General features: G+C 40.4%; 1 protein-coding gene across 1 annotated transcript in view; it reads left to right on the top strand.

Moving 5' to 3' along the window:
- The window catches only part of EEIG2 (EEIG family member 2), a 73264-nt gene that overhangs the window by 50794 nt on the left and 8617 nt on the right, over positions 1-13853 (top strand). Inside the window, exons 5-6 of the mRNA XM_052637490.1 lie at positions 2638-2684; positions 11305-11408. Coding sequence (XP_052493450.1) covers positions 2638-2684; positions 11305-11408 — 151 coding nt within the window. The remainder of the gene's footprint in view (positions 1-2637; positions 2685-11304; positions 11409-13853) is intronic.

Raw genomic sequence — 13853 nt, 5'->3', positions numbered from 1 at the left:
TCGGTTAATTGATCCTTCACTTTTTTAGCTGTTATGAACAGTGCTGCTGTGGGCATTCATATACAAGTTTTAGTGTGGGCATATGTTTTCTTTTCTCTTGGGCATACATTCAAGAGTATATATGCTTGGAGCAGAATTCTTGGGTCACATGGTAACTCTGCTTTTAACTTTTTGCAGAACTACCTGACTTTTTCAAGTGGCTGAAACATTTTATATTCCCATCAGCAGAGTATATGGGAGTCCAGATTTCTCCAAATATTGAGCCCTTTTATTCTTTAGCTTCTTAGAATGGGGAACTTCATAGAACCCTGTACATTCCATATTTCAGATGCTGCTAATAGGCATGTGGAGACTTGCATTAAGCATTTAGTCTTCAGGATAAACTTCTACAGAGATCCTGCAGAGGAAATGCCTTTCAGTTCAGTTCAGTTCAGTTGCTCAGTCGTGTCCGCCTCTTTGCAACGCCATGAATTGCAGCACGCCAGGCCTCCCTGTCCATCACCAACTCCCGGATTTCACTCACAGTCACGTCCATCGAGTCAATGATGCCATCCTGCCATCTCATCCTCTGTCGTCCCCTTCTCCTCCTGCCCCCAATCCCTCCCAGCATCAAAGTCTTTTCCAATGAGTCAACTCTTCGCATGAGGTGGCCAAAGTACTGGAGTTTCAGCTTTAGCATCATTCCTTCCAAAGAAATCCCAGGGCTGACCTCCTTTGAAATGGACTGGTTGGATCTCCTTGCAGTCCAAGGGACTCTCAAGAGTCTTCTCCAACACCACAGTTCAAAAGCATCAATTCTTCGGCGCTCAGCCTTCTTCACAGTCCAACTCTCACATCCATACATGACCACAGGAAAAACCATAGCCTTGACTAGACGGACCTTAGTCGGCAAAGTAATGTCTCTGCTTTTGAATATACTATCTAGGTTGGTCATAACTTTTCTTCCAAGGAGTAAGCGTCTTTTAATTTCATGGCTGCAGTCACCATCTGCAGTGATTTTGGAGCCCAAAAAAATAAAGTCTGACACTGTTTCTACTGTTTCCCCATCTATTTCCCATGAACTGATGGGACCGGATGCCATGAGCTTCATTTTCTGAATACTGAGCTTTAAGCCAACTTTTTCACTCTCCTCTTTCACTTTCATCAAGAGGCTTTTTAGTTCCTCTTCACTTTCTGCCATAAGGGTGATGTCATCTGCATATCTGAGGTGATTGATATTTCTCCTGGCAATCTTGATTCCAGCTTGTGTTTCTTCCAGTCCAGCGTTTCTCATGATGTACTCTGCATAGAAGTTAAATAAACAGGGTGACAATATACAACCTTGATGTACTCCTTTTCCTATTTGGAACCAGTCTGTTGTTCCATGTCCAGTTCTAACTGTTGCTTCCTGACCTGCTTACAGATTTTTCAAGAGGCAGGTCAGGTGGTCTGGTATTTCCATCTCTTTCAGAATTTTCCACAGTTTCTTGTGATCCACACAGTCAAAGGCTTTGGCATAGTCAATAAAGCAGAAATAGATGTTTTTCTGGAACTCTCTTGCTTTTTCCATGATCCAGCGGATGTTGGCAATTTGATCTCTGGTTCCTCTGCCTTTTCTAAAACCAGCTTGAACATCAGGAAGTTCATGGTTCATGTATTGCTGAAGCCTGGCTTGAAGAATTTTGAGCATTACTTTACTAGCATGTGAGATGAGTGCACTTGTGCTGTAGTTTGAGCATTCTTTGGCATTGCCTTTGTTTGGAATTGGAATGAAAACTGACCTTTGCCAGTCCTGTGGCCACTGCTGAGTTTTCCAAATTTGCTCGCATATTGAGTGTAGCACTTTCATAGCATCATCTTTACTGTTGGTGAAAAGCATTGAATAGCTTGGAGTGTCAGGAAGATCAGATATTTCTAAGCCTCACATAATATACAAGCTTTACAAAATAATTGCTGCATGAATGAATAAAATTTTTTAAAAAGTACATTAATGCATTCATTCTGGTGCAAAGCTAGCGCAAAGGCCAGAAGCATTCTTCTCTTAACAGGCTACCAACAGGCACCTCTAGAAGCATCATATGGCAAATGTGTTGGAGGAAAACATTCTAGACACTTAAATAACATAGGAATCTGGGAGGAAAGACATATAAAATAGACCAGAACAGCACAGAGGATAATTACTGGTGAAACCCTTGCCATTTTTTAAGAATTTTTTTTTTACATGGATCATTTTTAAAATCTTTATTGAATTTGATGCAGTATCATTTCTGTTTTATGTTTTGGTTTTTTGGCCGCAAAGTCTGTGGGATCCTAGCTCCCCAGCTAGGGATTGAACCCTCACTCCTTGCACTGGCAGGTGAAGTCTTAGCTACTGGACATCTAGGGAAGTTCCGTGAAGTCTGTGCTTTCCATTTCTATCTTTTCCACTCTTATTTTTGCAGTTACAAAGTTTTGCATATTAAAAATTATTTTTAACCCGTGTCTGTATAAAGCAGCAATTGAATATTGGATATAACCCAATTCAGTAATCATTTTATTTAATAGTTTCTAAAACAGGAAATACTGGATTAGGTACTGTGGAAGGTGCATAGATTAGCAGAATGTGGCTTTTCCTCTTGAGACTTTTATAATTACGGTATTTCTTTTTCTCATGTTTAGGTTTGGATTAGTATGCAACTGATGTCTGGTGACCCGTGTTTCAAAACGTAAGTTGGTGCTCAGTAAATGAGTTATTTGTCTGAAAGTATAACGGTCGTATATTTTTTTACATTTGCACATTCATATTTTGTAGTGTTCGTAGACTAATACCAGTGAAGGAATAGTTCCTCTTTTAGGAGACTGACCTGAGCCTCATAGAAGTTACTCTTACTTCTTACCAAACAAACTCTCCACTTTCTAAATTAATTAAGCTATGGGTTTTTTGTCATCTTCAGGCTTTGGGTGAAATTATTACAAAGCAGAATTTTTCATCTGACCTCTGTGAACTTATTTCTTCAGTAAATACCTATTAGGTGCCATGTGCTAGGCCCTAATCTAGACACTAGACAAATAGCAGTGAAAAAAAAATAGATCAAGTCCCTGACATCTTGGAGCTTATAGTCTAAGAGGGAAAATAGACAATAAGCGAACAAGTAAATATATGATATAAAGATGGCAATGAGTATTTTGAAGACACATAAAGCAAGATAGGAGGGCCATGGTGAGGAGAAGCGTTGCTATTTTATATATTATCTACCTGGTTAGGGTGATATTTGAGCAGAGACCTGAGGGAGGTGGGAAGCATGCCATGCAGACATTTGGGGAAAGAGCATTTGAGACAACAGTAACAAGGACAAAGGCCTTGAGATAGAAGTGTGTTTGGCAGGTTCAAGTAACTTCCAGGAGACCAGTATGTCTAGGACAGAGTGAATTAAGAATATGAGATAGGAGATGAGACCAGATGATAAAGGTCTTGTAAGCCATTTTAAATAATGGTCTCATAGGCCACTTAAAATCTGAGTGAGATAAAAGGCTACTGGAGTGTTTAAAACAGAGGAGTAAAATCATCAGACTTTTGGCTACTAGGTGGAAAATAGACAATTTGTGGGACCAGCAAAGGGGCCAAGGATAGAAATAGGTTCATGAGTTAGGAGGCTGTTTCAGAATTCAAGGCTTGAGGCCTGAGTAACTAGGAGAATGGTGGACATTTATTGAAATGAGAGTGCCTACAAGAGGAGCAAGTTGGGAGCTTGGATGTTGGATATGTTAAGTGTAAGACCCCTATTTAATATCCAGCCAGGCTTTCTGAGTAAGCAGTTAGGTTTATCACTACAGGGTCCAGTAGGGAAGCCCAGACTAGAGATATAAATTCAAAAATCATCATATCATCAGTACATAAATACTTGTTAAAGCCATGAGCTTCGATTAAATGACCTAAAGGAAATGAGTTTAGAGAAAGAAAAGGACCACAGACTGAGGTATGGGACTCTCCTGCCTGTTAGAGGCTGGGGAGGTAGGGAAGCACCAGCAAAGTAGCAACCAGACAGGAAGAAGGAGGCAGTGGAGAGTACTGTCCTGAAACCAAGTGACGAGCACGTAGGAAAAAGGAAGGAATAATCGGCTGTGTCCCACACTACTGAAGTAGGTCAAGGAAGATGAGGGCTGAGAATTGACTACTGGTAACTCTGACAAGCACTGGCGGAGTGTGTTTAGACTACACCCACACTGGAGACGTTAAAGAAAGTTTTGGAAGAGAAACACTGGAGATAGTATAAACAATTCTTATGAGGACTTTTGCTGCATAAAGGAACAGAAAAAAATGGGGTCCTAAATAAGAGGAATGTGGAGTTAAGAGCAGGTTTCTGTTTGGTTCTTTTTTATGGGAGATAGCACAGCACACTTGTATCCTGGCATGAATAGTCCAGTAGACAAGGAGAAACATGGTTCTGAAGAGAAAAGGGATAATTGCTAGGATAGTGTCCTTGGATTATCAAGAGGGATGAAAGCAGAGAATATGGCTACAGATGCAGATATATGAGAAGTGGAAACATACAAAAGTAACTATCGAATTATTCCTGATTTCCTAATGATATAGGAAACAAGGTAATCATTGAAAAGCAAGGATGGGAAAGATGGGGGTGGGGTTTGAGGAAAGAGGAAGATATGTGTAAAAGTCTTTTCAGGGAGTAGGAGAGTGAGCTGAATGGGAAAAGGCAGTAGGATGCCTGTTAGCAATCTTAAAAACACTTGATAATTAAAAATGAAAGTTAACCAGATAGCATTTAGATATCTGAGAAAAATATGTTTAGAAAAGTAAACAATTACTTCAGTATGCATCAACTTCATGTTTTTAATACTAACATCCATATAGTTCTCTGCTCCTGCTGCTGCTGCTGCTAGTCACTTCAGTCGTGTCCGACTCTGTGCGACCCCATAGACGGCAGCCCACCAGGCTCCCCCGTCCCTGGGATTCTCCAGGCAAGAACACTGGAGTGGGTTGCCATTTCCTTCTCCAATGCATGAAACTGAAAAGTGAAAGTGAAGTCGCTCAGTCGTGTCCGACTCTTAGCAACCCCATGGACTGCAGCCCACCGGGCTCCTCCGTCCATGGGATTTTCCAGGCAAGAGTACTGGAGTGGGGTGCCATTTATATCTAAAGATTATACAGATATATATATATAGGGGTGGAAAGATCCCCTGGAGAAGGAAGTGGCAACCGACTCCAGTATTTCTTGCCTGGAAATTTCCATGGACAGAGGAGCCTGGCAGGCTACAGTCCATGGGCTCACAAAGAATCAGACGCAGCTGAGCATACACACACCATGCCATGCCATATATATTTTATAAAGACAAAAATATATACAGAGTACATCAGGCAAAATGCTGGGCTGGATGAATCACAAGCTGGAATCAAGATTGCTGGGAGAAATATCAATAATATCAGATATGCAGAGGACACCACTGTTATGGCAGAAAGCAAAGAGGAACTAAAGAGCCCCTGATGAAGGTAAAAGAGGAGAGTGAAAAAGCTGGCTTAAAATTCAACATTCAAAAAGCTAAGATCATGGCATCCAGTCCCTTCATTTCATGGTATATAGATGGGCAAACAGTGGAACCAGTGACAGACTTTCTTTTCTTGGGCTCCAAAATCACTGCAGATGGTGACTGCAGCCATGAAATTAAAAGACACTTGCTCCTTAGAAGAAAAACTATGACAAACCTAGACAGCATATTTAAAAGCAGAAATATTACTTTGCCAACTAAGGTCCATATGGTCAATGCTTTTTCTAGTAGTCATGTATGGATGTGAGAGTTACGCTGAGCACCAAAGAATTGATGCTTTTGAACTGTGGTATTGGAGAAGATTCTTGAGAGTCCAATTCAATGGACATGAGTTTGAGCAAGCTCCAGGAGATGGTGAAGAACAGGGAAGTCTGGCGGGCTACAGTCCATGGGGTTGCAAAGAGTCAGACATGACTGAGCGACTGAACAGCAACAACAACACAAATCAGTTCTTGGTTAAAATTATGCATCTTCCAATAATTTAGCCTTCCTATGCTGTTTTCTCCCAAATGATAATTTCCTGGCTTCTTTCTTTATTTACTGCTCTTTGGGGACTAAACAATTTTTGGTTTCTTAGGTAACATTATGTTTTCCCAATGTAATCAGTTTAGAGTGAAATGAGAAAAAGAGCAGCAAAATTTAGTAGAAGAAAATACATTCATTATTCTTTCTTAGGAGCTTTTTAACGGCTGTTCCCTTTCTGGCCCTTTCTCTGCCATTTCACTTATTTGTGAAACTCAAGTACTGAAGAGGTCCAAAATAGATCATCTTATATTCTGTATTATCTCCACAAACGTAATTCTGGTAATTTAGAGGGATCAAACCTGCATCTCCTGCATTGGCAGATGGATTATTTACCACTGAGCCACCAGGGAAACCCACTCTTACTTGAAATTCAGACACAACTGAGCAACTAAGCACACAAAATAATCCCATTCCTTTCATTCTTAAATTGAACTACATTAAACAATTTTTGATGAGAGATACAAAAACCCAAAAGGGGTAATTTAGAATAAAAATGTGGCACATGATCAGCACTCAGTGATTACGGATTTAACACAACCAAGTTGTCTAGGAAGACTGAGATTTCAGATTCTAAATTTGCCTTAATGTCAGTCCCTGTGGTTGATGAGTTTTCTCCATAATGCCTAGTTGCCCCAGTATTAAAGCAGTTGGTACGGATGGCTGAAATTATCAAGGGTTGGGGGTCTTCAGATTTTTTGAGACTGCAGAACAAGTGGTGCCAAGTTGAAGGAATAGCTCAAAATAGTGTGGTTGTGCAGTCAGGCTGGACAGGAAGGAGCAGAGCCAGAGGGAGACTGATGGAGAGGGAGAAGGGGAAGAGGCTGCAGGCTGAGAGTTTTGAAGGGTTGGAAAGCAGGTCTAAGAGATAGAGGGGCGGAGATACTGCAAGCTGGCCACCTATGAAAGGCAAAACAAGGGATCTGGCTTTAAAAAGATAAGAATCTAGATAGGCAGGCATGAAGTGAAGTGAAGTGAAGTCGCTCAGTCGTGTCCAACTCTTTGCGACCCCCTTGGACTGTAGCCTACCAGGCTCCTCTGTCCATGGGATTTTCCGGTCATGAATACTGGAGTGGGTTGCCATTTCCTTCTCCAGGGGAACTTCCCGACACAGGGATCAAACCTGGGTCTCCCACATGGTAGGCAGACGCTTTACCATCAATGATTAGTGACTATAGCTATACACTCCATTCTTTGTATTTATTTTACATATTGTATAGTTGTTCCCACAGATTATTATGATACTGAATATTATTCTCTTGCCATACAATAAATTCTTCTTGCTTACCTATTTTGTGTATATAATCGTATGTATCTGTTACTCTCATACTCCTAATATATCCCCCCCCTTCCCCTTTGATAACCATAAATTTGTTTTCTGTGTCTGAGTCTGTTTTGTATATAGATTCATTTTTTATTTTTTTAGATTCCACATAAAAGTGATATCATAATGTTTGTCTTTCTGTGTCTGTCTTCACTGAGTGTTATATTCTCCAAGTTCATCCATGTTGCTACAAGTGGCAATATTTCATTTTTTTTGGTTGAGTGATATTCCATTGTGTTTATGTACCATATCTTCTTTAGCCAGTCATCTGTTGATGGGTACTTGTGTTGTTTCCATGTCTTGGCTAATGTAAATAAATAGTGCTGCTATGAACATTGGGGTGCTTATTATGTCAGAGAATGTTTTACCTATGTTCTCTTCTAGGAGTTTTATGACAACATTTCTTACACTTAGGTCTTTAAAACATTTTGAGTTTATCTTTGTATGTGATGTGAGGGAGTGTTCTAATTTCATTGACTAACATATAGCTCCCCAGCATTCCCAAGACCACTTGTTGAAGGGTCTGTCTTTTCTCCATCATATATTCCTGCCTCCTTTGTCATAGGTTAATTGACTATAGGTGTGTGGGTTTATTTCTGGGCTCTTTGTTCTCTTTCATTAACTTATACATCGGTTTTTGTGCCAGTACCACACTGTTTTGATTAATGTAACTTTGTAGTATGATCTAAAGTCTGGAAGTGTTATACCTCCACCTTTGTTCTTTTTCCTCAGGATTGCTTTGGCAATTTTGATTCTTTGTGGTTCCATATAAATTTAAAGATTATTAATATTTGTTCTAGTTCTATGGAAAATATTATGGGTAATTTGATACAGATTGTTTTAAATCTGTAGATTGCTTTGGGTAGTATGGCCATTTTAACAATATGCTTCCAATCCAAGAGCATGGTATATCTATCCATTTCTTTGAATCATCTTCAGTTTCCTTTATCAATGTTTTAGTTTTCAGTGAATAGTTCTTTCACTTCCTCAGTTATTTCTAGGTTTGTTTCTTTATTTTTTATCCAATTTTAAATGGGATTTTTTTTTCAGTTTTTTATATTTCATTGTTAGTGTAAAACAGTGAGTTCTGTATATTAATCTTGTTTCCTGCTACCTTCTTGAATTAATTTATTACTTCTAATAGTTTTTTTGTGGAGACAGAGGCAAAACCTAAGATTCTAGTTTGGTGACTTTTGGATTGTGGTGGCATTCACAAAGAAAGGAAATATAAGAAGAAAACAGATTTGGGGAAAGAATATGAGTTTAATTGGACAAAAAATTGCAGGATAAATAGTTAGATATCCTAATAGAATATGCAGTTGTGGAATTTAGGAGACCATGGAATAGGAATAATCCATCAATTAAATAGGTTTAATGCAAATCTTTCATGCAAAGATAGGCACAATAAAGGACAGAAATGGTATGGACCTAAAAGAAGCAGAAGATATTAAGAAGAGGTGGCAAGAATACACAGAAGAACTATGCAAAAAAGATCTTCATGACCCAGATAACCACAATGATGTGATCAATAGAATAGAGCCAGACATCCTGGAATGCAAGTCAAGTGGGCCTCAGGAAGCATCACTACGAACAAAGCTAGTGGAGATGATGGAATTCTAGTTGAGCTATTTCAAATCCTAAAAGATGATGCTGTGAAAGTGCTGCACTCAATATGTCAGCAAATTTGGAAAACTCGGCAGTGACCACAGGACTGGAAAAGGTCAGTTTTCATTCTAATCCCAAAGAAAGGGAATGCCAAAGAATGTTTAAACTACCACACAATTGCACTCATCTCACACGCTAGCAAAATAATGCTTAAAATTCTCCAAGCTAGGCTTCAACAGTACGTGAACCATGAAATTCCAGATGTTCAAGCTGGATTTAGAAAAGACAGAGGAACTAGCGATCAAATTACCAACAACCGTTGGATCATCAAAAAAGGAAGAGAATTCCAAAAAAAACATCTACTTCTGCTTTATTGACTCTGCCAAAGCCTTTGCTTCTGTGGATCACAACAAACTGGAAAATTCTTAAAGAGATGGGAATACCAGACCACCTTACCTGCCTCCTGAGAAATCTGTATGCAGGTCAAGAAGTAAGAGTTAGAACTGGACACAGAACAACAGACTGGTTCCAAATCAGGAAAGGAGTACGTCAAGGCTGTGTATTGTCACCCTGCTTATTTAACTTCTATGCAGAGTACATCATGCAAAATGCTGGGCTGGATGAATCACAAGCTGGAATTAAGATTACTGGGAAATATATCAATAACCTCAGATATGCAGATGACACCACCCTTATGGCAGAAAGTAAAGAAGAACTAAAGAGCTTCTTGATAAAACTGAAAGAGGAGAGTGAAAATGTTGGCTTAAAACTCAACATTCAGAAAACTTAAGATCATGGCATCCAGTCCCATCACTTTATGGCAAATAGATGGGGAAACAAAACAGTGAGAGACTTAATTTTGGGGGGTTCAAAATCACTGCAGATGGTGACTGCAGCTATGAAGTGAAAGGACACTTGTTCCTTGGAAGAAAAGCTATGATCAACCTAGACACCATATTAAAAAGCAGAGACATTACTTTGCCAACAAAAATCTGTCTAGTCAAAGCTATGGTTTTTCCAGTATTCATGTATGGATGTGAGAGTTGGACCAGAAAGAAGGCTGAGCGCTGAAGAATTGATGCTTTTGAACTGTGGTGTTGGAGAAGATTCTTGAGAGTCCCCTGGACTGCAAGGAGATCCAGCCAGTCCATCCTAAAGGATATCAGTCCTGAATATTCACTGGAAGGACTGATGCTGAAGCTGAAGCTCCAATACTTTGGCCGCGTGATGTGAAGAACTGGCTCATTTGAAAAGACGCTGATGCTGGGAAAGGTTGAAGGCAGGAGGAGAAGGGGATAACAGAGGATGAGATGGTTGGATTGCATCACCGACTCGATGGACATGAATTTGAGCAATCTCTGGAGCTGGTGATGGACAGGGAAGCCCAGTGTGCTGCAGTCCATGGGGTTGCAAAGAGTTGGACACGACTAAGCAACTGAAGTGAACTGAATGCAAATCTTAAGTGTCTGTATCCCCGAGGACCTAAATAGCATGAAAATTCCTGTGAACTCACACAGTAAGCTAGTTAAGTTGCCACTTAATGGGTCAGCTTCACAATCCCCCTTCACCCACCTTCCTATTTCAGGTCACCAAGAGATAGTCTCTAAAGAGATGTGATTTTCCTCTAGATAGCAACCTCAAAAGATTAAGAATGTTTTCTTTTAAAAAAAAAATTGTTCTTAGAAGTCAATCTCGCCCCTCCCTGCTTCACAGCTTCTATATGGAGACAGGAGCCTTGAGTGAACGAATGAAACTATATTCATCACCTACTCCCAAAGAATCCAGCCCCCAAAATCAATTCTAAACAACTAGGCTCTTTATTGATTCTCCCTCAAGCAGGTGGCCTCTGTACACAGAAGCAGATGGAAGATAAAACCATAGATAATTTAAGTAGATGGAGCCAACAAGAGATCTTAGCGGCGGAGGCGTGAGGAATCCCCTGCAGCCTCAGCTACAGAGGGGCTTGTGCCGCCACCTCCATGGCACAGACACATCCCTGCCTGGCCTGAGAATCGAGCTGACAGTTGGAGCCCCTGCACCACACTCCTGGGAATACACCTCCCCTCTTTTCTCTGTGGAGGCAGTGTCCTTTCTGGTCTCACTTCTTTTGTTGTGTAAAAAACTTTTTTCCCCTCATGAATTTTAATCAGGTTTTGAGGAATGCTTGTACATTATTTTGTTGATTTTTGTCACTTTCATCCTCAAAGAGGCGACATTACCAGGCACCTTTACGGAGGCTGTGCACTGACTACATAATCCATCCCTTAACGACATTTCAAACTTTGACATTCACCGTCCGTCAAGTTCTGATCCTTGGGAATGTTTGTTTGCAGGCCTCCTTCTACATCAATGTGTATACCAATTGCTGGTGAATCTGAATCTCTGGAAGAAGATAGAAAAGGCGGAGAGACTCTCAAAATTCATCTTGGGATAGCAGGTATGGATGTGTCGCTTACTCGTTTTCTAGTTGTGAGTAATGGTACTACCCTAAAAGATTCCCAAAGCCTCTCCCAGGTTTGTAATTCTGTGAGTATATGTGACTTGAAATGAGCCAACAAGTATTAGAGTTTTAATCATGCAATTTTTCTTTAAGCCAGTGCTTCATTTTGTCCAAAGGGTATGTCATGCTTTGATGAATTAAATGCTGTGTTGCAGTGATGCTCCCGGCCCCACCGTTGTGTGCCTCTGATGCCCACAGATCCCATAGGACACTACGGGAGTGTCCACATTCCCAATAGCTTCTGCCAGTCACCCTTCAGGTGGTGCTTCTCTTCCATGAATCACGTGCCCTCTGTCAGTGGTTCCCAAATATTGGTGCACATCAGAATCCCTGGTGGGCTTGTTAAACCATAGATTGCTGACACTGCAGCCAGAGTTTTGATTAAGTAAATCCAGATTGGAGCCTGAAAACGGCATGGCTAAGTTCCCAGGTGATGCTGCTGCTGGGATCACTTCTCCAGACAAACTCATAGTCAGAGGCTGCCCCCCAGGTGTAAAGCAGGCAAGGGGAATGTCAAGTTGGCTGGGGAAAAAGCACTCATGAGCTTCCTTTTTTATCCCATCCCATGTGACCAGGGTTATTATTTGAAAGAAGAAGAAGAAAGGTGTAGTGATACAATTAATGTTTTCAGCACTCCTTAGATTGCAAAGATAAGGTTTCTTATACGTAATGAGGGTTATGATATTGCCTGATTTGAGATCAGTGAATTTTTTGTGACTTTTAACTCTCCTGTTAGCTCCTTCTCTTCAGTATTTAAACATTCTGAATTCTTTCTCATATTGGAAACCAAACAGTCATCAGCCCTATATCATTCTCTATCGCCTGTTCCTCCTTGGGCTCATACTCTTCTCCTTCCTCCATGCCCACCCTCTTTCTCTCACACTTTTCATAGCCAAATTTCTAGGAATAATGTACTGCCCACTTATTCCCAAACACATAAGATTCTGACTTCTGCATTCTGCCCTCTCTTGATGATGTCTCCAAGGATATGACTGTCAAATCTTTTGGGCATTTTTTCTGTTGTCATTTGAATAAATTGGCCATTTATTCTTTCTGGAAACTTTCTCTTCCCTTGGCTCCCGCTTCTCTTCTCTAACTTCTCAGAGGCTTCTTTATCTTCTTCCTCCTTCCTCTTAAAATATTGATGCTCACCAGGATTTGGTTCTCTCCATTCACCCCGCCCTGGGCAGTGTCATCTGTACCTTCAATTTAACTATCATGTAAATATGAGTTAGTGTGTTTGGTTTACAAATTTATGTTGCCTCCAAAACTTCATCCTGACTCCAGGCACATGTTTCCAAATGCTTTTTGGAAACATCCACTTCATGTCACATTAGACTGAACCCCATCTGTTTAACTTTTTTCTCGGCAAGCCTCTAAGTTCCTCATAATCAGGTCTTAATTTATCTTTGGGTCAACAGCATAATGGCCAGGGACACAGTAGAAATCTGTGACCAGTGAATGGGTGTCCTCAGGTATCTTAAATCCCACATGCCCAGCACATCTTCCTAACTCTTCCTCCTGTATTTTGTGTTACAGTTATCCTGGCACACACTTCTAGTTAGTGACAAAGTACTGTCATTTGTGCCTGCTCAGCATCTCTCAGCTGAATTATTACGAAAATCTTCACTCTTTCACCTTCTATTCATCCTGCTGCCAAAGTAATTCTTCCCAAAATGTCAATTTAGTCAAGTCACACCCTTGCTTAAAGCCATTGGATTATTTCCTTCCTTAAACTCATAGAGCTAAGTCCTTCATTATCAAGCATCTGCTCATCTCTCTTTCCTTCGATCATAATTGGGTATATGCCAGCTTTGCGGAACTATTTGCCTTTCTACAGACAAGGCATGCTTTTTCCCACCTAATCTAGCCAAGAAACTCCTATATAGTGTTAAAAACCTGGAGTTAATCTCCAACAGAGGTCTTTCCCCCATTACCACATAGTGTTCGATGTGTTTGTCCTTTGGAGCTCTTGATAGCTTCTTTTTGGTGCTTGTATTTTGGTACTTGCCACATGAAGCATATATTTTATTTATTTTGTACCCTTATATCTTGTACAGTATTGGGCATTGACCTGCTAAGAGCTTAATAAATATTTATTGAATGAACATATTTTGAAAACCAGTAAATGGATGAATTAAGATCTGAGCTAGCCCTAGGAGTAAAGTGTATAATTCTTGATATGAACCAACTCTTTTCATTCAGAATCTGCAGTACTGGGGCTTAGGACCACTGTCAAGCAGGACTAGGGATGCTGGTTTGCATCTGTACCTTACAGTCTGTCCAGAAATGAAAAACCCTTTGCAGAAGGTCCAGGTCACTCCAGTAGCTTACTTATTTGGCAGCATTTGTTGGCCCATCTGTGTTCAATATCATTTATAG

This window comes from Budorcas taxicolor, chromosome 3 (assembly GCF_023091745.1).
Source record: "Budorcas taxicolor isolate Tak-1 chromosome 3, Takin1.1, whole genome shotgun sequence".
Taxonomy (NCBI): domain Eukaryota; kingdom Metazoa; phylum Chordata; class Mammalia; order Artiodactyla; family Bovidae; genus Budorcas; species Budorcas taxicolor.
Note: the sequence above shows the minus strand (reverse complement) of the source record. Positions and strands in the feature narration are given on the sequence as shown.